At 38.7% G+C, this 22,219-nt stretch overlaps 1 protein-coding gene across 1 annotated transcript; it reads right to left on the bottom strand.

The window, feature by feature from the left end:
* Window positions 1-250: 250 nt before the first annotated feature.
* ZNF366 (zinc finger protein 366) lies at window positions 251-20,675 on the bottom strand. The gene is made up of 5 exons (XM_054397343.1): window positions 20,632-20,675; window positions 16,715-18,040; window positions 14,414-14,605; window positions 8,560-8,734; window positions 251-6,095 (listed from the first exon to the last, which is right to left on the bottom strand). The coding sequence occupies exons 2-5, from the start codon at window positions 18,011-18,013 to the stop codon at window positions 5,566-5,568; spliced, it is 2,196 nt and encodes a 731-aa protein (XP_054253318.1). The 5' UTR covers window positions 18,014-18,040; window positions 20,632-20,675; the 3' UTR covers window positions 251-5,565.
* Window positions 20,676-22,219: the final 1,544 nt, after the last annotated feature.

Below are 22,219 nucleotides of genomic sequence, written 5' to 3'. Positions count from 1 at the left end.
AGCACAGTCATTCTGGAGCATTCTTTATGTCCTCCCTGCAACCTGTAATAATAAAGAAATCCACCTGCCTCAGAGGTCTTCTAAGTAGTTCTCCATCACCGATTTAGGTTCACCTCTACGAGGACCACTCTCCAGTAGTGCTGAATGAAGTATGTCAGACCAGTCCCATACGTTTACTATACAGAATACCTGGAGTGTCATGAACTCCAGATCCATTTCAATGCAAAGTACAGCAGATTCACCAGTGCATATTTATTTGCTTAAATTAATACAATACATCATACACACCTTTGCTATTGAGATAGAAAGTCATAAACTAAATATTCACAAATAGTCGGTCCATTTTTTGAGAACCCAGTGTTTTATGTGAAAAATATACACCACATTATTTGCTAAATGTGTTAGGACTACAAAACGTTAGCTCTGTTACATCTTGTTCAGCCAAGCAAAATTACTTATTTTCAAAACTGTTAATAATTATTAACAACTCCTTGGAATAGTAAGTATAGCACTTATATTACTTAGTTGCACACTCATAACAGCAGAGTCCAGCAGCACCATATGAAGAAAGAAATCAGAGAGTATCTATTAGACCAACATGGAACTGTGAAAAGGTGGGTGCAGTGGCATTACTTGGTATTTCCAGTAACTTGTTCTATACAGCAAAGCGTAGGATAAGCTTCTATTATAATACTATCACAGAGTGTTTTGTCCTTTGAGATGCTGAACACAGAGTACCTGTATTTGCCCTCACAGACTGAAGGCTGCCTGGCAGCCAGGAGTACTCAGGTTCACAAGGGGGTGGCTGAATCCCGATGGCCAGACTCAAAACATCTTGTTCCACTGTTACCTACAACTTCACTTTCTCAGTACACACGTTGTATTTCTCTATCCTCAGATTTTAGTAACCTAGATGTTGACTTTTCTTCCACCTTGTCTGTTCTGTAAGGTGTCTGGCAGAATTCTTACTGCTGCCCCATAGAGCAGAAAAGCCTCTAATTTAACAAACCACATGCCTTCACTTGCCTAAACTCACTACGGTGTGGCCAGTTTACCTTTCCTCAGCATGGCTTTTTGAAGCATCTCAGTTTGCGAGAATTTGGAAAGAATCTCAGTGGTGTAAGTTTGTGGCCCAGTCTTATTTGCTGTGATGCTCTCCAATGGGATGAAGTTTGGCTTCATACAAAAATGTAGGGAAATTATATGGTTGTGATTTAATATGGAAGTGGTGGAGACTGGACTTTAATTTTCTATGTCACTACACAACCCAAACCACAAAGTCATCTATGAAGAAGGTAGACAGACATGGATTAGGAAGGAGGAAAAAAAGAAAATGTGTCCTCCAAGGTCCAGGTCATGGGCGATGTGTCTACAGGACTTCTGAGCCTCTATTCAAAGCAAAACAAGGAAGCTAATCCCTCGAAAATTAGAAATGGGAAATAACTTCATTATGAGAGCAAATTTCTGTAAAGCACTTTCAAAGCTATTAAGAAGCAAAGGCTGTTACTGTCTGTTCCCAAAACAGTGCCAATGTAAATAGCATGAAAATAACTTACTTTTGAAAAGCAAGGTGCTTTCACAATGAAGGCTGTTATTTCACTTTTAATTTGTCCTTTGGGACCTCTTTGTAGCAAGTGTCTTAGACCCAGCTGCATTTTATCCTGCAGTAGGGAGCACTATTATCTTCTAATCTCTTTGCCTGGGTCACTTGGCACTGTCTCCTCTCAGTAATAGTTTTGTTTGCAATTCCTCTGACTGGTGACTTGCAGTTTTAGATGAGTTCTTTAATATTCTGATATGAATTAGCTTCAGGTGCTCATGAATTAGCTTAGTATGATTATGTGACTGGCACAGGCTCAAGGCATCATTGTGATGGAATGTTCTCTGCTTTCTAGGAAGAATGCAATAAAAGGGATTCACATTGGAAATTATTCCCAAACGGCATTGCCATCCTGGGGACCTCTCCTCCTTTCCACCTGGCCTTGTGTGGTTTGCAATTGCTTTTGCTCCAGTAAGAAGTGAGATTGTAGAAATGTACAAATGGCAGCAATTATAGTGTCATTGAAAGTGTTTGGGTTAATCATACAGACAACCCAAACCTCTTTGCAGTTATTTCCTTTCCTAAAGACACATCTGGCATTATAATCTCTATTTGGGAACTGTGGATTGTGTACTTCCAGTGTGCATCATTTTTGTTTTTTGTTTTTACATTTTGTTTTAACATTTTGTTACAATGTTAGCCACCCAGAGCTGAGCTCTACTGAAATGTTTCCTTTGCTCCTCTTGCCTGAAGAGTGCTGTTGATAATAATTTGGTTTTTTCTTGATAAGGATTTTCTGTTTGTCCCATAACACTGTCCAGAGTAGACAACTGGGCTTTGCAGTGGAGGGGCTGAATGCCTTTCTTCGTTATCCACCACAGAAGTGAAGGGGCTTGGCTTGGTTTAACACATTGGCATGATCACCATTCCAGAAATTGCAAGTAGGTTCCTGATTTCTTGCACAGTCTTCTTATTATAGGAACTAATACAGCTGTCCAAGTGGAGAGAACTGATTTTGCATCATACACACCTGGAAACTATTCCACCTTGAGAGAGACATTTCTAAGAGCCAGTGGCTCCTGACTCTTGGCCGTATATATTACCAAATAGGAGCTTTTGTTTGGCAGAGAAAGATATTGCCAAGAAATAAACAAAGAACTTGTTTCCATTTCTAAGAGACAACCTCCCACACCATGCTGAGTTTCTTTCTACCTTGTCATTTCCCCTCTAGTCTAGTCTAAAGAATGTGGTTGCACACATTGCTCTGAAAATTTTCTGATTCTTCTGCTTGACAACATCTTCCTTCAAATAAAGCTGACTCCTTTTTCAAGAGAAATTATCTTGCCCTGGAATCAAGGAAGTTGAATGTGCATGATAAAACAGTTCATCGCTGAACAATCATAGCTATGTACCTCTGAAATACACCTCATTTTGAAAGACAACATTAATTTCATTTCTATGCCTGAAGTGATGTACATTCCACTTTGATTCGGTATCCCCTTTTTATTTCATAAAGCTGACTCCTTTTTCAAGAGGAGTTATCTTGCCCTGGAAGCAAAGAAGTTGAATGTGCATGATAAAACAGTTCATTACTGAACAATCATGGCTATGTACCTCTGAAATACACCTCATTTTGAAAGACAACATTAATTTCAATTCTATGCCTGAAGTGACATACATTCCACTTTGATTTGGTATCCCCTTTTTATTTCATAAAGCTGACTCCTTTTTCAAGAGGAGCTATCTTGCCCTGGAAGCAAAGAAGTTGAATGTGCATGATAAAACAGTTCATCGCTGAACAATCATGGCTATGTACCTCTGAAACGTGCCTCGTTTTGAAAGACAGCACTAATTTCAATTCTGTGCCTGAAGTGACATACATTCCACTTCAATTTGATATCCCCTTTTTATTTTAAAAAAATATGTACATCGGCTCTGGAGTTAATTACATTTGTGAGAGTCACCCATAAGATACAGCTTATTTTATCAACACCTTTTTCATAGTCATCATAGATCATAGAACGATTTCAGTTCCAATTTAGTAGGTTTAGTTTCAATCCCCCTCCTACAGCAGGGACACCTCTGAGACCAGGTTGCTCAAGGCCCTATCCAATCTGGTTTTGAACACTTCTGTGGTTGAAGCCTCCACAACTTTTCTGAGCAACCTGTTCCAGTTTCTTACTACCCTCATGGGGAAGAATGTCTTCCTAATATCTAATCTAAACCCAGCTTCTTCCACTTTGAAGCCATTACTCCTTGTCTGGTCACTACATGCCTTTGTAAAAAGTCCCTCTCCAGCTATCCTGCAGGCCTCCTTCAAATACAGGCAGGGATCTCTCTGCTCTTCATTCAGAATCTTATCACCCTGAAAAATAAAACCACCCTTCTGAAGCCTTGGACTACACTCCTGTTTTACATGATGAATAAAGGGCTGCTGCCCTGTGAACACCAGTTAACTCACTGGGTGTGAGAATCATTAGTTCCGTAAGGTGAGTGGCATCTTATAACAGTAGAGAGCTGTAACTACATGACTCTAGCCCTAGGAAGCTATATTTAATTATATTTAACTATATTTAATTATAACCTGCTATATATAGAGCACAATAGCAAGGCATTTCAAATCAAGAAGCTGGCAGGTAGGTGGAAAAGGTAGTATTGGAAAAGATGTACCATGTATATGGATTTTAACCTTTTAAGCTCTGATGTCAGAATAGGGCTAAGTAAATGAATTATTAAATCTGTATTTCCTTATAGACAACAGGATCATGTTTCTCATCTGTCTTGAAGATGCAAGAATCAAGGTGCTGGTAAAACAGTTAATGGAATGTACTTAATTGAATGTGCTTTTAACATTATTGTTATGAACATATAATTGAATGGGAGCCAGAGGAAGAGAAAGTGGGAATTATTCATCAAAAACAATTTGAATGGAATTCTGACGGGCCTGGAGCTTAAAAGTCAAGCCATGTTGTTAAGGGTGACTTCTGACTCCGACAAGAGGAAATCCCGAACTAGTTTTCCTCTTGAGTTACTTCTTGCCCTGTTGGGCAGTACTATTTATTTTTTAGCATACCTTCTAAATTAAAATCTGATCAGATCTGCATATTGTAAAATTATGCTTGCTAGCCAAGATAAACTGAAGACATAAATGGTAAAATTCATCATTTCCTCAGTTAAATTACTTGTATTGCTTTATGTGTAATTACAGCAAAACCTGCAAATGCTACATGCTGCTGCTGCTCATTAAATGTATTGGACTGAACAGACCATAGAACAAAATGTGAACACAGTCCATGCTATTGCATTTGAAGAGTTACTGAAAACTCCCACACTGACTGAAACACAGCAAGGCACAAACATCCCTTGTGCCAGAGGAAAAGCTTCTGTGACTGTAATAAAATCCAGTCTTTTCAAAGCCTTCCAGAGCTGCCTTTCACTATCTCACAAGATATTAGTATTCCTTCTTGTCTTCTGTTTCGCATTGCAAGTGATTGAACTAACAATTCAGTAAATGAAAGTATTTAGATTGTGTTATTTCTGAGAGTGACAGCACTTCCATGCACACTATGTTTAATAGTATACTTGCTTATACTGTGAAATACTTAGTATTTTCAGGTTTGTTCTTTTTTTTTTTTTTAGACTTATGGTTAGAAGTGTTCATATATGTTTAGTCAGATAATAAACCAAATACTAAAGTATATTGCTTTCTGATAACTAGGAAATTGTGAGTAAGTCTCTTATCACGCCGATAAAGAAAAAATAAACGTCCATACCCACCCCATTTTCTGCTTATACATCAAATGGATAAGTATGAAAATGTTACTGTTCAATGTCTGTTGCATTTGTTGATGACAGGACCTTGGACTGCTTTATTCTTTTGATGTATGTGGTTTACCTTAAATTATTTTTATCACTTAGGCTTGTTTATTTCTCAAGACTACTACAAAATTCCAATCTTTGGTAAATTACAGTTCATGTTAAAAGTTATCTGGTTCCCATCTTCCAGCTGTTTTTAAATGTCCATTTTAAATGCCTATAAGCATTGTTTGTTTTTCCATTTTTCTTTCCAGCAATTCTTTTGTACTCTTGTTCCTGTACTTTAAATACAAGTAATCAGAGAGAGAGTGGCCAAGTCTGGCCTTTTCAAAGGATCTGAAGCTGAGGCATTTGTTGTTTGCAAGGTCTGCCTCTCCTTGGCTCTCCTGTTTGTCTGAACTTCCTGTTCTCTTCTGCAGTTGTCCCTCGCTTAGCACTTCTTCCTTCTCATTGCAATAGGACTCTCTGAAGTCCTTCGTCAGGCACTCAGGTTTGCCAGACAGATCTTGAGCCACATACAGCTTGTTGTCATTGTGGTGATACATGTCAGGACTGTACTGCTCTGCCTCATAGCTGTTATCTTCCTCTTCCTGGTATGAGCTTCCCTTGACACTCTCACCATCCGAATGAAATGAGAATCCCCTCCCTTGGCTTTTCCGGGAAAGATCAAAGGGCTCTTCCTGTTCCAAGCTTCTCAAAGCATTTGTCTGAGACAGAGCAATTCTTCCTCTTCCAAAACCTTGTAGTAGTTCGAGGGGAGGAGAAAATGAATAATTTATATATGGGAAATTACCTGGCTAAAAAACAAAACATGAGATGGCCTTCAATTTCATACTTCTCTTTTGTCTTTCACTCAGCTATCTCCAAGTACTTTCTGTTTACATCTCATGACATCTCCTTTGAGATGCTGTTAAAAAGAAATACTATTGTATACACTTCACAGTTAGGTCAGGACACACAAAACATTGTGCTGTACATGCCAGACACTTGATGAGGGAGCTAGGAATAAAAGTGAACTGGCTTGGCCTCTTGTAAACTATTTTTGCCAGTGAACCTACCCACTTCCTCCTTCCTATTTTTTAAAAAATGAAAACTTTGATCTAAAGCATCACAAGCCATAATCAAAGTCTCAGGTTTTGTACACTTTTTTTTCCCAGAGTGGAAGAGAATAAAAACATGTTAATATGTTTGTTCTATGGACACTCTACTTCAAAGTTACTACTTTAAAAATAAAAAGCCAATCAAGTCTCAGCAGTCTATGAACTCCACTCTCATTTTTTTTTTCTATTCCTCCAGTGAGAAGCCACTCATGCTACTGAAAAGCTTTATACACTAGATAGTCCTTCCGCTTGGGGAGATCATTATAAACTAAAGGTGGGGGGGTTTAGCTGATTAATACAAGCCTGAGTTTGCCATATTTGTCAGTGTCTCCACTCTTGCTGGAAATCAAGACATTACCCAGGAGGCATCTCTGAGCACAGTGATGGACCAAAGAAGATTCAGATACTACAGGCATAGTTCAACGTAACTACAGAAAAGTGACAGTCTTATTTAAAAGAACAGTGAAAGCATTTGCTTGAGAATTTCACCCAATAACAAGTATATATGAAAGCCACTATTTTACCTCTTTGTTTTTGATTCATTTTGGATTTTTCCCTCAGTGATTGAATCCAGGTTTTTTTTTATCACCTATGCAACCTCGTTAGCTACAGCTGCTGCCTGACAGCAGGTTGCATCTGTTAAAATGGCTCATGAGCAGGTGGCAGCTTTTACAGTTTGTCTCGCGTCTGGTAAGTCTCAAGGGCTGATGAATCTCCGTATACTGAAAAGCTCTTAGGCTACCTTCAATTATAAGTAATTGTGTTACTAGCAGGGTACAGTAGAAGGTGTACAGGAAAAAAGAGCCATTTATTTTATTACCTGTTCTTTGTAGTTTTAAGCTAAATGACATTGGAGTATGTGTTTGGTTTGCCCTAGAGCTTGAATTTGAGGAACATCAAGAAATATTACCCATGAAATAATTATTTATCCAGAAAATCTTAACAAACAGAAAAATCTTGGATACTCAAACTCTAAAAAATAATCCTTCCTAATTCGCCCACTTCTTTAGATAATACTGCCATGTATAAACACATGACACTGACTTTAGGAAGTGTATGAGTTAGATGGGACCTAGGAAATGCTTTGCAGGATACTGTGGGTAGTCAAAAATCCACATACTACGAGATAGAGGAAATAGGAGATCTCTTGTTCTCACTCTTCTTTGTAAACTGGGTCTTGAGCCTATGGCCTTTGCCTAACATCAGTTATAGCTCTATGGTACAGAGTAACCAAAGCTCTTGGACATGGTGCCTCATTCAGGCTTCCATTCTCGTTGCTGACTGGAATCCAATCAGCAATGAGGAAGAAATTAAATCTATGCTTTTTGCTTCTTTCAGCTTCAAATTAATTTGTAATTTTTGGTGTACCTCAAAAGTGAGAAAAAATATGAACTCCTAACTATAGAATTCTGAGGGAAAAAGGTCTTCTTGGCCATGGCTCCTAGGCTTCTGTCTGTCAGCCTCTGGGGATCAAGCCCCTCATAACATTTATTCAAAAATAACGAAGTGGGAAGATTATGTCATCCAATTATTCCTCTGTCCAGCTACATGTGCTACATCCTCACTACAGCTAAATCTCTACCCACTCACTCTCATTTGTGTCTTGGGGTACCCACATGCTGCAAGAAGTTCTGTAGTACTGTAGATACTGAACCCTTCACAGTGAAGGATGGGGATTCCTGGTTTTAAGTACAAGAACCTTTGTTATGGCTGGACAAATCCTCTGCTGTCACACTACTGACTATATTCTCCCCATCATTTGATGACACCAATTTAGTGTGCTAAAATTATTTCCCTGTACTCATGAATACTGTCTCATTTTGTCTCCATCTACTCCTCTATCTTGATCTGTACCTCTGTGTCACCACAGAGTTAGTCAGAAAGGTCTCTGAGACAAGGGTCACTATTTCTGGGATCTCTAATCTGTAGCGCTTGGGTAATACTGATAGTTAATAACAACCTCCCAGGCTTATGCAGTTCAGTCTCATCCAATAGCACTATATGTATGGTACAAGATCAAGGATCTGTGGTTCAAAGCCCATTTGGGCTTATGGATATGTATCTTCAAATCTCTTAGAGAATAACCCTACTGAAAAATATTACCTTGAGCATTAAATCCTCTTTCCATGACCCCATGTTTGACTTTCATGTGTCTGGTTAGGTTCCCCTTCAACGTGAATTTGCTGGGACAGTAGAGGCACTTGAAGGGCTTGCTGTCTGAGTGCAAGTGCATGTGTCCCATTAAATTATGCATTCTGTTAAATTCCTTTCCACACAGCTGTAAAAACAGTAAAAATGAAAATTATTAGTTCAAAGGAGTACTTCCAAGGAGAACATTTTAAAAGGAAGTAGGACCTACTCTTCTCAGCTTGAGCCCTGGCAGCTTCTGTCTGCAATTTGTTTTTCAAAGATAGAGGCAAAAATCCTACAGACCAGAATATGTGGTGGAGTCTGACCTATCTAGGGCCTTCTGCACCGTTGCCATTATTTAAATTTGATGTATAGGACACACTGTCACATACCTTCCAAAAGGGGGGAATATTGTAAGGAAGGGAGGCTTAAGTATCTAACCTGGAAGCCTCTTGAATTAAATTCAAGATTTTACTCTGGTGAACCATGTAGTTTGTAGTTCATAAATCTAACCTTCAGTCAAGAAAAACACCAGGCAGACATGGATATACAAAATAAAACCAATGAAGTGTTTCTGTGAAACAGTCAAGCAGCATATTACTTCTGCTTAGGTGGAAATGAAATGGCTGCACATTTTGCTTAGAGCTAGAAAAAGCAATTCCTTTTATTTTCTTTGTTTCTTGCTCCCCCGTTTTTCTCCGATCCTTTTGTCTTCTGTTTACTAATTTATATGTTTTGGCATCTCTGGTGAGTAAACTGGAATTTAAACAGTGGTGGGGCTGCAAGAATGACTCAGCTTTCCCTGAAGCATGCTCCTGCCAGCTCATGCTATTGATTGTGGAAGTCTGTCTTTGATGAAACAATAAGAGTTTTTTTCGTTGTTGTTGTTTATCTAGATGGGTTCCTTTGTAGTCTGGTCCTTTATAAATCAAATGTATTCTCAAGACATCAAAATGACAAGCTTTTAGTCTTGTTTTCTGGTTTCTCCTTATCAAGATTTATAATTTTCTTCACATTCAAGTTGCTGTTTCCATCCTCTGCAAATTTCTGTGTTTTGTTTCTGCTTCAGCTCCTTGTTTGTTTGTTGTTTTGTTTTATTTTTGTCTTGTTTTGGGCTTGGGGTTTGTTTTTTTTTTTAATGGTTTTAGACAAATACTTTTATCACAAGATTTTAAATTTTTTACTGATGTTTATTACCATATAGCCCAGAATCCCCATTACTGAGTAAATGAAATTTCCATCAAGCAGTGTACTGACCTTGGAGAAAATTACAAAATCAAATAATTACTGAAATTCTATCTAATCTAACTTCTGATTTAATTAATTTTGGTCATACAGTAGGTCTGCTACAGTAACTTTTGGTTCAAATTCACAAAGCCATCACATAAAATATCTGATTGAAAGACAGATAGTGGAATGACCCTCAGTGAAATGTTAGAAATCCTTTTCATTTTAAACCACCTCTTGAGGAAAAATGAGAGTAGCTCATTATTATTATAAAAATTTGCAGGGGTTCTGCTTTAAAATAAAAACTAGGTTGAGGCAATGCAAAATGAAAGAGCCTGGAAACATTGGCTCATTTTTATTAAAAGTATTTGCTTCAGCTTCATAAGATCTCTTATCTGATTTGCTCTCTGTGATTTTGCTAAAGTGAGCATTCTAGTAAATAAATTTATCAGCAAGCTGTTCACCAAGACAGTGGAGGTGGGAGAACGAATAGCCACTGAAAATGTTAGTAATTTGTAAGGGTAAGATATCTGATTCCAAGGGTCATCCATCCATGTAGCAAAGAGAACTGCCTCCTCTTTGCATTCAGTGAAAGCTAATTACCCAGATGACCTATGTTCAGGAAAGTGAATGCACTAAAAAACCCTCTCAGAAAGTGCTGGGGGGAAACAAAGAGAAGAAAAAGCACTGATGAGTACAGAAAAACTGCAAGGAAGAACAGCAGCTGATTATATCTTGACAGCTGCTGGAATGACCTGTGACATGTCAAATCTCTCTGGCTATAAGAATGCCAATAATAATACCTCTCCAATGCTTCTCAACAGAAGGCATCTGCTTATCTACTTATATTATGGCTGACCTGAGTTCTCACCAGATTTTGCTTTCTGATAGCTATGTCTTTATTTCTCTAGCTAAACTGGTAATCAAGAAAAAAACAGGTTGAAAAGGTGATAGGCTAGAGTACATCATGCAAATCTATATCTTTATAAGGTATGGAATTTCAAAGTTAATGTAGTGGGAGCATTTATTTTGTTTCTATCGAGGCAACATTTATATCCTCTTCATAATGAAAAGACAGAGGATTTTGTAAAGGGTAGATCCTTACAGCACCAAAGTTTTCTGTCTCTGAATAAAGGGGATAGGTTTTACGTTTCACAAAGTTGTGTGCAGTCTTAGGGGTGTGTAATGTATTCTTGTCCTGAAATCTCCTCTGGGGACAAGAGGAAACAGTACTAGATGGAGAGGTGTGGCCAGAAAAAGAAATGCAGATATTAAAACTGTTTTTCAGAATGAGATGGATCTGTGTACCTATGCACAATGCCTAGGTAATCTATCCTCCTCAAAATGCACAAGAGAATGTTCAGATGAATATCCATGGTCCAGAGGATGACAGAGCAGGTCTTGGGCTCGTGTGTTGGAATATAGCAACTCAGAGCTAGCTGGGATTCACAGATAGTGCTTAAAAAACAGCCTGAGTCTGCAGACCAAGCAGACCAAGCAAGATTTTCTTTCTCTGTGGCAGGGCAGTAGTGTGAGCAGTGAGTGGGAGTGTGAAAGATGACCTAGTTGCATGGGAGTGAGCTCCAGTAGAACTCACCAGAGAGCACCTTAGCACTCAAGGAGATTCAAAGGTCACAAGAGATCTTGAGACAGCAAGAACAACATGATTTAGTTGTGGACCTTTTTTTAGGCCATGTACTTTAAGCACAATAAAATTCAGCCCTTGAAGAGAAAGACCTCAGCTGCAAGTCTGCTGAACACACTTTTTGCACTGGTTGGTGAAATAGAATTCAGTAGTTTGCTAGAAAGACTGATTTAGTTCAGCACTCAGTTTTGTCATCCTAAACCACCACCTTCTAGATCAGTCAGATTGTTTTGTTTTTTTCCAAAGTACTTATCTCTCATATTTTCTAGGTTTTGACTCCCTATCAAAACTCATGAATTTAGGTGGAAAAAAGGTGGAGTTCAAAACATCTACTGCAAAGTGTATCTGTCTGGTCTGGAAAGAACTCCATTGTACTCTTTATTGGAGGTCAGAAGAATTGCAAATTTCAACACTAAATGCAACTGTAAATTTCAGAAACTAGAACTAAGGTAATGCACCAGATGGTGCAACTCCTTCAGAACTCTTCAGTGTTTTGGCTTTTTTTTTTTTTTTTTTTTTAACAGAAATAAACAAGACAGCGTGGGCTCAGGTCTTTAAACGCTACAGAGAAGTTCTCTCTTCAGAAAAAAAATCAAACACAGATCCAGACTGCAGCTGGAGGAGGAAACAGAAGGGACAACTATTTGCTGCTCCCTCACTTCAGATAGTCTGTGCTTAGCTGTGATTAGACAGATAAGAAAGCCTCATGTTTTCCTTTGCTGTGAGAAAAGGGCAAAGAAAACCATTGCATGTGGTGAAGTAGAAAGGCTACTGCTGTGCTCTCTTTCCCTTGCATTCTTCTTCTTCTTCTTTTTTTTTTTTTTTTCATAAGAAGGGTGTTCCTTTCCTCAAAGAGAGAGGGAGAGGGAGAAAGACTGTAAACTGTCCAAAAGGACCGTGAGAAAACAGGAAGCTTTGAAAAGTACAAGAGAAAGCAAGATGAAATCTATTTGCAGGCGGTTCCCCGGGGACATGTGAGGCATTGTTAAGCAGCCTGTTCATACAGCTATATCCTTCCTTCTCTTGAGGAGGAGCTTGGTGCCAAAAGGCTGCTATCTGGTCATTGCCTTAACCCTCTGAATACCATCCAGAAATACTTGCTTGAGTCTTTCAAAGACTCTGCCAGACAGGCAAGAGATGTTCCTAATGCCAAAGAGGAATGCCTGATTCTCCTTTTGCTTGTTGTTGCCATCTCCACTTCGTTCAGAGGCACTGATGTTGATTCATTCCCCTTTACCCACAGGAGAAACTGGTTCACTGTGCTTACTTTTTTCTTTCCTCCTAGGGACATTGGGTGGGGACAGAGATGTGAAAAATAAGAAAAACAGGTGTTCCCATAGAGCTTTTGTTACTTGCTGGAAAACACACTAGTTGTGCTCCAGCTTCTAGTTCAAAACTACTGCCATCTCCGACTTTTAATAATCTGCTAGCATCAAACCCTATCCTGAACAAAACTTTCAGCTAAGCTGCACATAACTAAAAAATGTTGTGAACCCAGATACTGCATCAGGAACAGCTGGTCAAACAACTGAGTTTCTTTTCTGAAATTTGTGGGGTCAAAGGACAATTTTGACCAAATGGGGACAAAATGACAGGCTTGCTGGAGTTATCAAAGAATGAGTCTCCAGCATACTTGACATGGAACTGCCCAATCATACCACTAACAGAAGTTGTTTTATCAATATAGAATAGAATTTTTTTAAAAAAAGGGAAAAAATGTTAATAGGGAATAAATTAAAATCATGTAAAATGCTACAGCTGAAAGACTTTGCTGTTATTCTTTCAATGTGAAATGCTTTAAAGTTATCAAAAGAAAATGAGGAAATCAAAAAGACACATTTTGAAATTTTGTTGTTAAAATTACCACTGAATGCCATATTGTCCTATGACATTTTGACACCGTACATTTTTCAAGAGAAAATAATTTAATTTAAAATTTTTCCCCTTTAAAAAAACATTTAATTCCGTAACAATTTTGGATGAAAAAGTTCTGAGAAACATCTTCCAGATTACATTTCAGTTGCTTAGGCATAAACTGCTTAGGCTCCCCTCTGCATTTATAGCTCTTTTAGAGCAGATCAATGTGGGAGTAAAATCTTGGGTTTCACAAAGTTTGACTCTAGCAATGAACCAGAGAGACAGCAAAAGGAACAGATGGAGCATCCAATACTGAGTAAAAATACAAACATGAATAATTTGTAGGGAATATATTACTAATAAGTATGGTCAAGAAAACCAAGACCTCGATTATGTGTACAGAGAAGAATAGAGGGTGGAAAATGAATGTCAGCCTTCAATGTGCTGGAGGAAGACAGCGCACTGGAAATAACACACCATTCTAAACAGTCTCCAAGACTGTTCTGTTAACATACGTGTGTCTTGCTCTGAATTTAAGTTCAGTAATTACACTTGGCCATTCCATTCTCTTCTGTAGTTGTACTGTACTGTAGCTTTCTTTTAGTCCTTCCCTGAAATGTTGCATAACATCTCTGTGAAGTTGTGGCTCCTGTTTTTTCATTGACCACAGCTTTTGAGAACAGGCTGCCGGTCCTCTGTCAGGTGTACAACTTGATCTATGCTTTTAGTCAGCTTTTCGAGATATTAAGCAGTTAGATTTCTGTTAGGATGGCTGTGCTAAACAAATGTCAAGTATGATTTATTGTCCTCAAACTGCCATAGCATTTAAATGCTCATGAAGCAGGAAAAAAATTTGATGATGAAAGTTACTAATGTAGAGGGGGAAGGGAGTAAAGCATAGATATTTGCCTCCAATTTTATGCTATATAAGCAGAACATGGATAAAGAAAGGAAACCAGGTTGGTTTATGCCAATTTAAATAAATGCAGCTGCAATTTGTGTTAGGAAGTCTTGTTTTCCCAATACTACTGTATCACAAGATAACAGTGTTTCAGAAATATCTAGTGAGTTACTGCCTCTACCACCAAATAAATTTACCTTGCATTTAAAGGGTTTGACATCAGAGTGAACAATCATGTGGGCCTTGAGTGTCTGCTTTTGCACGAAGCTCTTGAAGCACAAATGGCATTGATAGGCTCTGATATTGGTGTGGATGAGGACATGTCGCTTCATGTTGGCCAGTAGCGTAAATTCCCGGCCACAAATTCCACATTTGTGCTCTTTCACACCCTGTAAGTAAAGAAAAGAATCAGAAAATTCTGTGGATGGAACATTTTCTGCATCATTTAATCTCCAAAACAGTAATATAAGAACTATTTGTTCTCCATTAGCAAAGCAGGTAATAAATTCTTTCACTTTTAACATAATTTGTTCAAATTGTACATACTAGTGGGGATTTTTTTTTCTGGCAAATTCTTTTACGAGTTTGAGAAGCAAAAATGGAAAACAAAATGTAAGCTTAATGAAACAACTAATGTTGTTTCTGCTGATAGGTTTACAAATCGTATTAGAAATAGTCAATAGCAGAGCTTATTTGTCCTATCTGCTGCTTATGTAAAGTACTCGACACCTGAATACACTTGCTGACCAAGAATAAAAATTAACCACTTAAGCAACTGAAGTAGTGCTTGCCTTTGATAATTTAGCATAGTTTGCTTCTAAAAAAAGACAGACCCCTTTTTGGAATAAAGCTATTAAAAATGATCTGAAGTAGTAGTCAAGTGATGTCGCAAAGGTAGACTCATGATAGATTAAATGAACAGAGAAAACTGTTCACTGTTGGTGAGGCTTCCACTAATGGAATGATCTCATTTGATCTGATGTTTACAGAACATTCCTAGCGTCTTTCTTGCCATCTAGTCGATTTACCTACGTCTAATGCAATATTCTTGCTCACACCCACGTGATCTAACTTCCAGTTTCTCAAAAAAAAAAAAAAATTAGGTGCTACAAAAATGAATGAATTTACTGTTAAATACTTCATAATTTTGAGTATAATGTGCTGAAATTAATGAGGATTGATAAGTGAAGTGCTGATGGCAATTACTCCTCCCTCAGGTCCCCAATACAAAGAAGACTTGAAATGATCTGTGCTTTCGTGCCAACCAGTGGCTTTCACAGTTAACTGGAAAGCTAAAAGTATGAACACCAACAGCAACTTTAAGTGTTTGCCTACCTGACGTGAGGTTGCATTTGGTCAGCTAAGCACAGTTAATTATGTCCTCAGCTGAACCCCTGTGCAGCTGTGGACAAAGAAGTAGAAGCTCTCTAAACTCTCAGGGGCGTTACATTTCCTTCGGCAAAAATCTGCCAAGTCTTAAATCAGAATTTTCATAGTGAATCCCAAGACCCAAGGGATTTTTCCAAAAAGAGCAGAAATTATAATCATGTTGTAGAAGAAAAAACAAACGTGAAGGTAGTGGTTGTAGGTTTTTAAAGGAAAACGTATGTATAAGGCTGAAATTATGTAACTTTCTATATTTTAATATTTTTCACATAAAAGCCAAAATTCAAGTGTTAAAGGAAAAATGTACAAAGCTGGAATCACATTTCTCTAACATGTGGGGTTTTGACTAGTTTTAGTAACATTTTTTTAAAAGTGGATAAGCCAATTTCAGACATTCTTCAATGGAACAGTTAGATTTTTCCTATTTTTGAAAGCAGTCTCTCTGCTCCTAGCTTAAACTGACTCTGCTTTCATTGCTGTCAGCAGTAGCAAGGCTATCAGTTGATACATGTTGGCAGGGATTACAGTCCTACTTGTCCACTTTTACTGACTGCCATTCTGGATAACTTAGGCCCAAAGGAGAGAGCCAGTTAGGTTGGGATTTTTTATGAAAATCAATTTTTTCTTCAAAGTCTGATGAGTAGTAATGCACTGTCTTTCACAACATACATTTGGTCTACTGCAAATCTACCTACTTCCCAGTTAAGGGTGCAAAGCAGTACAACTGGTTTTCAGTAGAATACTTCTGCTAAAGTTTCAGCTGTGTTACACAGCTCTATAAAGTTATGTTACAGAAGGTCACTCTGAAGGTAAAGCCCAGGGGCGGAGAGACATGAGAAGAGTGTCAGGAAGTAATACAGGTGTTTTAATTGAACTCCTTTTCATAACAAAACACTTTCCCAAGACTGACATGGACAGTTAGCCTCTCCTATTGCCAGCACATGAGAGCCTCTTTCTCTGCATAAAACTCTCCAGCTGGCAGAGAGCCAGCATTGAGACTCTATGGATTGGTTACTTTCTTTCCAAGGAGGTACATACATATGTCTTTAGCAGGCTGCAATCCTTGTGCTCCCTTCCAGTGCACGGTGAAAGTGAAACCTGTGCTGGCTTACCTTGTGAGTTAGGGAGTGTTGCTTGAGGTGGTGGGGCTGCACAAACTCCATGCCACATTCAGTACAGATGTATGGGCGAATATCTTTGTGCTTCATCATGTGGTTTTGCAGCTGACTTGGATACTGGAAGGTCTTATCACATTCAGTGCAATTGTACTGTATAGGGCCACGGTGGGTTGTTAAGTGTCTCTTCAGCTGAGCCAGTGTTGGAAAGTCCAGACCACACTCCACACAAATGTTCTCTCGGCCACTTTCATGCTTAGACTCATGTGCTTTCAGTTCACTAGGGTAAGCAAAACCTCTGCCACAGATCCTGCAGTTGTAAGGCTTGATGTCACTGTGTTGCATCATGTGTCTCTTAAGGTGGCTGGTTTGAGTGAAAGCCTTGTGGCATACCTGGCACTTATGTGGCCGAGTGCCCTGGTGTGTCAACATGTGTGTGTGCAAGTGGCTCAGCTGCTTGAAAAGCTTGCCACATCGGGTGCAAGCATGTGGCTTAATGCCGCTGTGTCCCAAGATGTGGGTGACCAAATTGTACTTGGATGTATAAGACTTCTCACACATAGGACATTGCCAGCGTTTCTGTTCCCCTCCCACATCAACATAGTAACTGTCATCTATCTGAAGGTTGACATCTACTCTTTCCACTTTCTGCTTATTTTCACCACCTTCTCTTACTTCAGCCCTCCTGAATGATGGCTCTGCAGGTCTTTTCACTTGAAAGGGATTCCTGAAATGAAAGTTTGGTGGCACAATAAAAGGAAACATTAAACCGGGGTGAACTTTGGGATAATAAGAGTAAGGAGTCTGCATGAACGCTGGGCTACTGGGCCATGACATGTTAGGCTTCACTGGTTCTTGCTTGATGGGCTTGGCTCCCAAGTGCTCCAGAGTTCTATAGAACTGAAAACCAAAACTGCAGAGGTCAATCATCTGGGAACTGTACTTGGGCTGTGCTGGCTGTTGGAACACCAAGGGAAGACTAGAAGAGCCTATGTCATTGTGATCTTCAGGTCTGTCAGGTGGTGATGAGGAACCCTCAAGAGGGATAGAAGGAGGCATTTTTGTTGGCATACTCTTGCGTTTCCGAGACCCTCCTTCCAAGGACCCCTGGAATGTTTCCATGTCTCCAAGAGGAGGAGGGCCATAGCGGAAGTGTGAGAGATGTGATCTGAATTCTTCACCAAACGGAGTTGTTCTGTGTGGTTTTGTGACAGGACTCAGCTGCTGCAGGCAATGGGAGAAGGGAGAGGCTCCTGTAGAGTCCACATTAAAACTTGTTTCCTCATTTTTCATCATATTTAATTTTTTATGTTGTCCAGGTTCCTTTTAAAAAAAAAAAAAATCTTTATTTCTTCCTGTACTCCTGGATTTATGTTTTGTTGACTATTTAATTGTTCTAGAGGTTGTTGGGGTTTTTTTAACTAAATGCAAGTAAGGGTGTCTTAGGCCTATACAGGACAGTTACATTTTAAAGCAGAATTGAATTTGCTAGAGAAGAACAAAGAAGCTTTAGTTTCCTTGATGTAGAATTAACGGTTTCAATCAAGTTTAACCATACAATGTCTTTGCAACATAAATATGCTGTACCATGGCATACCACTTTGAAGCTGAACCTGTATTGCAAAGTTTCTGCTGAATTTAATTCAGCTGGGCCATTTGTGAGCAAAATTCTATCCTTGGCTCTGCATGCAGAGGCTGTAGAAATTGGCGGTGCATCTAAAGGATATGGTAATACAAACAATAATGTGCACATTTATTATAGTTCTGACATGAAAATCCAAAGCCAAAAAATATTAAACTTCTTTGTATCATTAACATGTTCTGCTGCGAGAGAAAACAATGGCCAAGTAATCTAAGGACACTGTGTACCATCAGGTTTTGTGCTGTATTTCCTGGCTTCTCTCACTTTATATTGTAATAAGAAGGCAGGGATTAGTCTGTTTTCTTTGTTTTAATCCCAGATATATTTACCTGGCATATTTGGGAAGGATATTTGACAACTCTCCAAATTACATTCAGATTTATAGACTTAATCTAGAGGGGGGTTGTTTCTGACTATTTTGGCAAAATCTCCAAAACTAAACGTAGGATTAATGTCAACAACCTTACAGCTCTCCAGAGTAATTGACACCTAAGAACACTCCAAGATTTTCTATTGGTGTGGTGCAGCAAGACAGACTAACAATTTTCTTCTGGCAAAGTTTTGCATTCAACTGATCATATAGGGAGCTTCTCCTGAATTTGGGGGATTGCGAATATTGGTTCTGAGTTTTGGTTTATCTTGTGTAAGACTGCCACCTTTTGCCTTGGCAAAAGAATCATAGGATCATTTGTGTTGAAAAAGACCTTTAAGATCACCAAGTCCAACCGTAAACCTAACACTGCCAAGTCCACCACTAAACTATGTCTCTAAGTGCCACATCTACACATCTTTTAAACAGCTCCAGAGATGGGGACTCAACCACTTTCAGGGGCAGCCTGTTCCAACGCTTAGTAAACCTTTTGGTGAATAAATGTTGTCTAACCTCCAATCTAAATGTCCTTTAGGAGACCATTTCCTCTTGTCCTATCACTTGCTTAGTGGGAGAAGATACCAACACCCACCTCACTACAGCCTCCTTTCAGGAAGTCATAGAGACCAATAAAAGCTCAATTTGTCCTCCTTTTCTCCAGTCTAAAAAATCCCAGTTCCTTCACCACTTGTGCTCCAGACCTTTCACCATCTTTGCTGCTGTTCTTTGGACATACTCCAGCACTTCAAAGTCTTTCTTCCAGCAAGGGCCCCAAAATTAAACACAGTATTTGAGGTGCAGCCTCACCAGTGCCGAGTACAGGGAGGCGATGACTTCCCTACTCCTTCTGGCCATGATATTTCTGAAACAAACTGCATCAAAAAGAGTTGCTGTTGGCCTTGGCCACCTGGGCACACTGCTGGCTTATATTCAGCCAGCTATGAAACAAGACCCCAGGTCCTTTTCTAATGGCCAGGTTTCCAGCCACTCTGCCCCAAGCCTGTGTCACTGCATGCAGTTATTGTGTCTGGCTTCATTCTGACCCTGTGTCTGTTGTCCAGCTTCAGGAGCTGAGTGCTCTGAGAACAGCTGGCCCTACTACTACAGACTGAGGGAAAGAAGGCATTCATTACCTCAGCCTTTTCCTCATCCTTTGTCACCATGTTTCTCCTCACATCCAATAGAGGATGGAGATTCTCCTTAGTCCTCCTTTTATTGATAATAGAAAATAATTTCATTTTGTAAATTAAAAAATATTTACATAATTTTTTTATTGTTTTTTATGGCAGTAGCCAGATTAAGCTCTAGTTGAGCTTTGCCCCTTCTAATTTTCTCCCTGCATAACCTCATGACATCCCTGTAGTCCTTCTGAGGGATGAATTTACATGAATATGAGGGCATGTGTTTTGTCCATTAATCTGTCCAATGAGGCAGAGGCTGGGGTGGAAACTAGACAGATATTCCCTCTGTCACCTGTGACATGTTAATGCTATTTATAAAACTGCTTTTGGAAATACTAGGTGGAAAGTATGAAAGGGGTTGGATTACTAACAACACTCCTGTTTCTTTTTGGGAAAGCTCCATGATGGATAACCCTGCTTTTGAAGTCAGTCTTTCTTTTTATGTATATGATTCTTTCCCATCAAGATGGGTATAAAATGCTTTGGAAAACCCATAGCAATTCAGAATCCAACTATGTTATTTACTGCCTTTGTTAGACTGTTGAAATGCTGCCAGAAATACACAGCATGAGAGTGAGTTGTACCTAATTACTCTCTTGTGCCAGCTACTCTCTTCTTCCACAGCCTGTTTCAAACAAAATTTCAATTTTTCTGGAACACAGAGATATGCTAGAGGCTGTAGAACTGCTTGAAATTACTGGTAAATACTTTCAATACTCACCTTCAGTCAATTTCACTGAGCATAAGAGTTTGTTCCACTGTCCAGGGCTACACACATCACAGGACCAAGCCTACAATGGAAAGTTTTTAAGGGGTCAGTGACCAGAACAATCATAGAGGTGCTATACAACCCAACAAAAGAATAATACCCTAAATGAGAGAGAATTTGCACTCTAGATTTGCAGTCTAAATATGAATGACCTTAATGCCTTTTTTCCCCCTCCTCTTCAATCTTCCAAACCCTGTGATGTAGAAAATTACTGAGGAAAGGTTAAACGTAGCTTTTCTTCTCATCTCCTTTCTTGTCGGTAGTAAACCCTTGCTAATTAGAATGGAGGTATGATCTTCACCTTGACCAGAACTTTCCCATGAAAATGTGGATTCTTAGAAAAGAACACAGAAGAGACTACAGACTTGACCGCCATGCAAGAATAGTTACAGAGCAGTCCCATCTTCTTTAAATAAATTCAGTAGAGGATATAAAAACTTAAAAACACATTTCCCTAGTAATGTTGTTCTATCTGACTTGGGTATCTAATCCTATTTTAATATTCATGAAAACAAATATAGGGGCATGAACTGAAAAGTTTTGTGTTAAATATCCGTTTGTGTGTCCTGTATAAGCACTTTAAAGTATCTTTTTTTTAATTTTCCTTTGGCCATTACTATTTGGAATCTAATGCTCCATGGTGTGTGATTCTATATATTGTGGTTAGTTTAAACCTGTACAGACATTTAAAATATCAGTTTTTATCAGCAGTATTTCAGCTCATCAGTTTTGAAACATCTGTCTGGAAAGCTTACTGAGGCAGAGGTTGCCATTCTGTATTGGCACTTACACATGAAAAAAACCCCAAACCCTAAACTAGCACTCCAGAGCTTACTAAATGCTAATTTCTTTAGAAGAGATAAGCAACCTCACAGTTTCTTTCTTTACGGAAATAAATATATTTGGAAATACACTATTTTGAAAAACAGAACCACAAATAAATTCTCTCTGTGTTCTTAAGAAAAAAAAAAGGGAAAAAAAAATCTGCTGTGAGTTCAGATAGTATTTCCCAAATAGAATATCTGTGCAGTAGCTAATAATGTAGTTAATTCCATAGAAGAGGATGATAGTTTCATACAGAGTATGAATCATCATTTACTTTCTCATTTCCATTCATCATATTTCTATAGATAAAGGATTTAAAAAAAACAAAAGTATGCAAACCATGCTATTCATTCTGTAAGCATGTTTGTTGTTACAGACTCTGTAATGAAGTCAACAGCAAATTTTCTTGACACTTCAGTGGAACCAAGAATCCTGAATGAAAGTGCCTTCTCCCTATAGACTAATGATAATCCTAGCCATAAAAATGCGAGGTTGTGAAGATTCTCAAGCTTAAATGATGACTACTAATGCTCTGATTTTGTTCTTGAGCAACACAGTGGTAAAGCCAGAAATGAGACCAAGATGAGTGAAAGTAGTAGGCACCTTCTGACAAAGGAAAACAGACTACTACCTGTGTTTGCTATTTCAGAAGATGAAACAGAGGAAAGTGTAGGGAATCTAGACGTTTCTAAAGAGGCTGAACAGCTTCTCTTAG

The sequence above is a fragment of the Indicator indicator genome, chromosome Z (assembly GCF_027791375.1).
Source record: "Indicator indicator isolate 239-I01 chromosome Z, UM_Iind_1.1, whole genome shotgun sequence".
Taxonomy (NCBI): Eukaryota; Metazoa; Chordata; class Aves; order Piciformes; family Indicatoridae; genus Indicator; species Indicator indicator.
Note: the sequence above shows the minus strand (reverse complement) of the source record. Positions and strands in the feature narration are given on the sequence as shown.

Excerpts from the sequence above, each read along its gene's own strand:
- ZNF366 (XM_054397343.1), bottom strand. The coding sequence starts at position 18,013 with ATGATGAAAAATGAGGAAACAAGTTTTAATGTGGACTCTACAGGAGCC. Across the intron at positions 14,606-16,714 it reads AACACTCCCTAACTCACAAG|GGTGTGAAAGAGCACAAATG; the intron begins GTAAGCCAGCAC and ends CTTTACTTACAG. Across the intron at positions 8,735-14,413 it reads TCAAACCCTTTAAATGCAAG|CTGTGTGGAAAGGAATTTAA; the intron begins GTAAATTTATTT and ends CTGTTTTTACAG.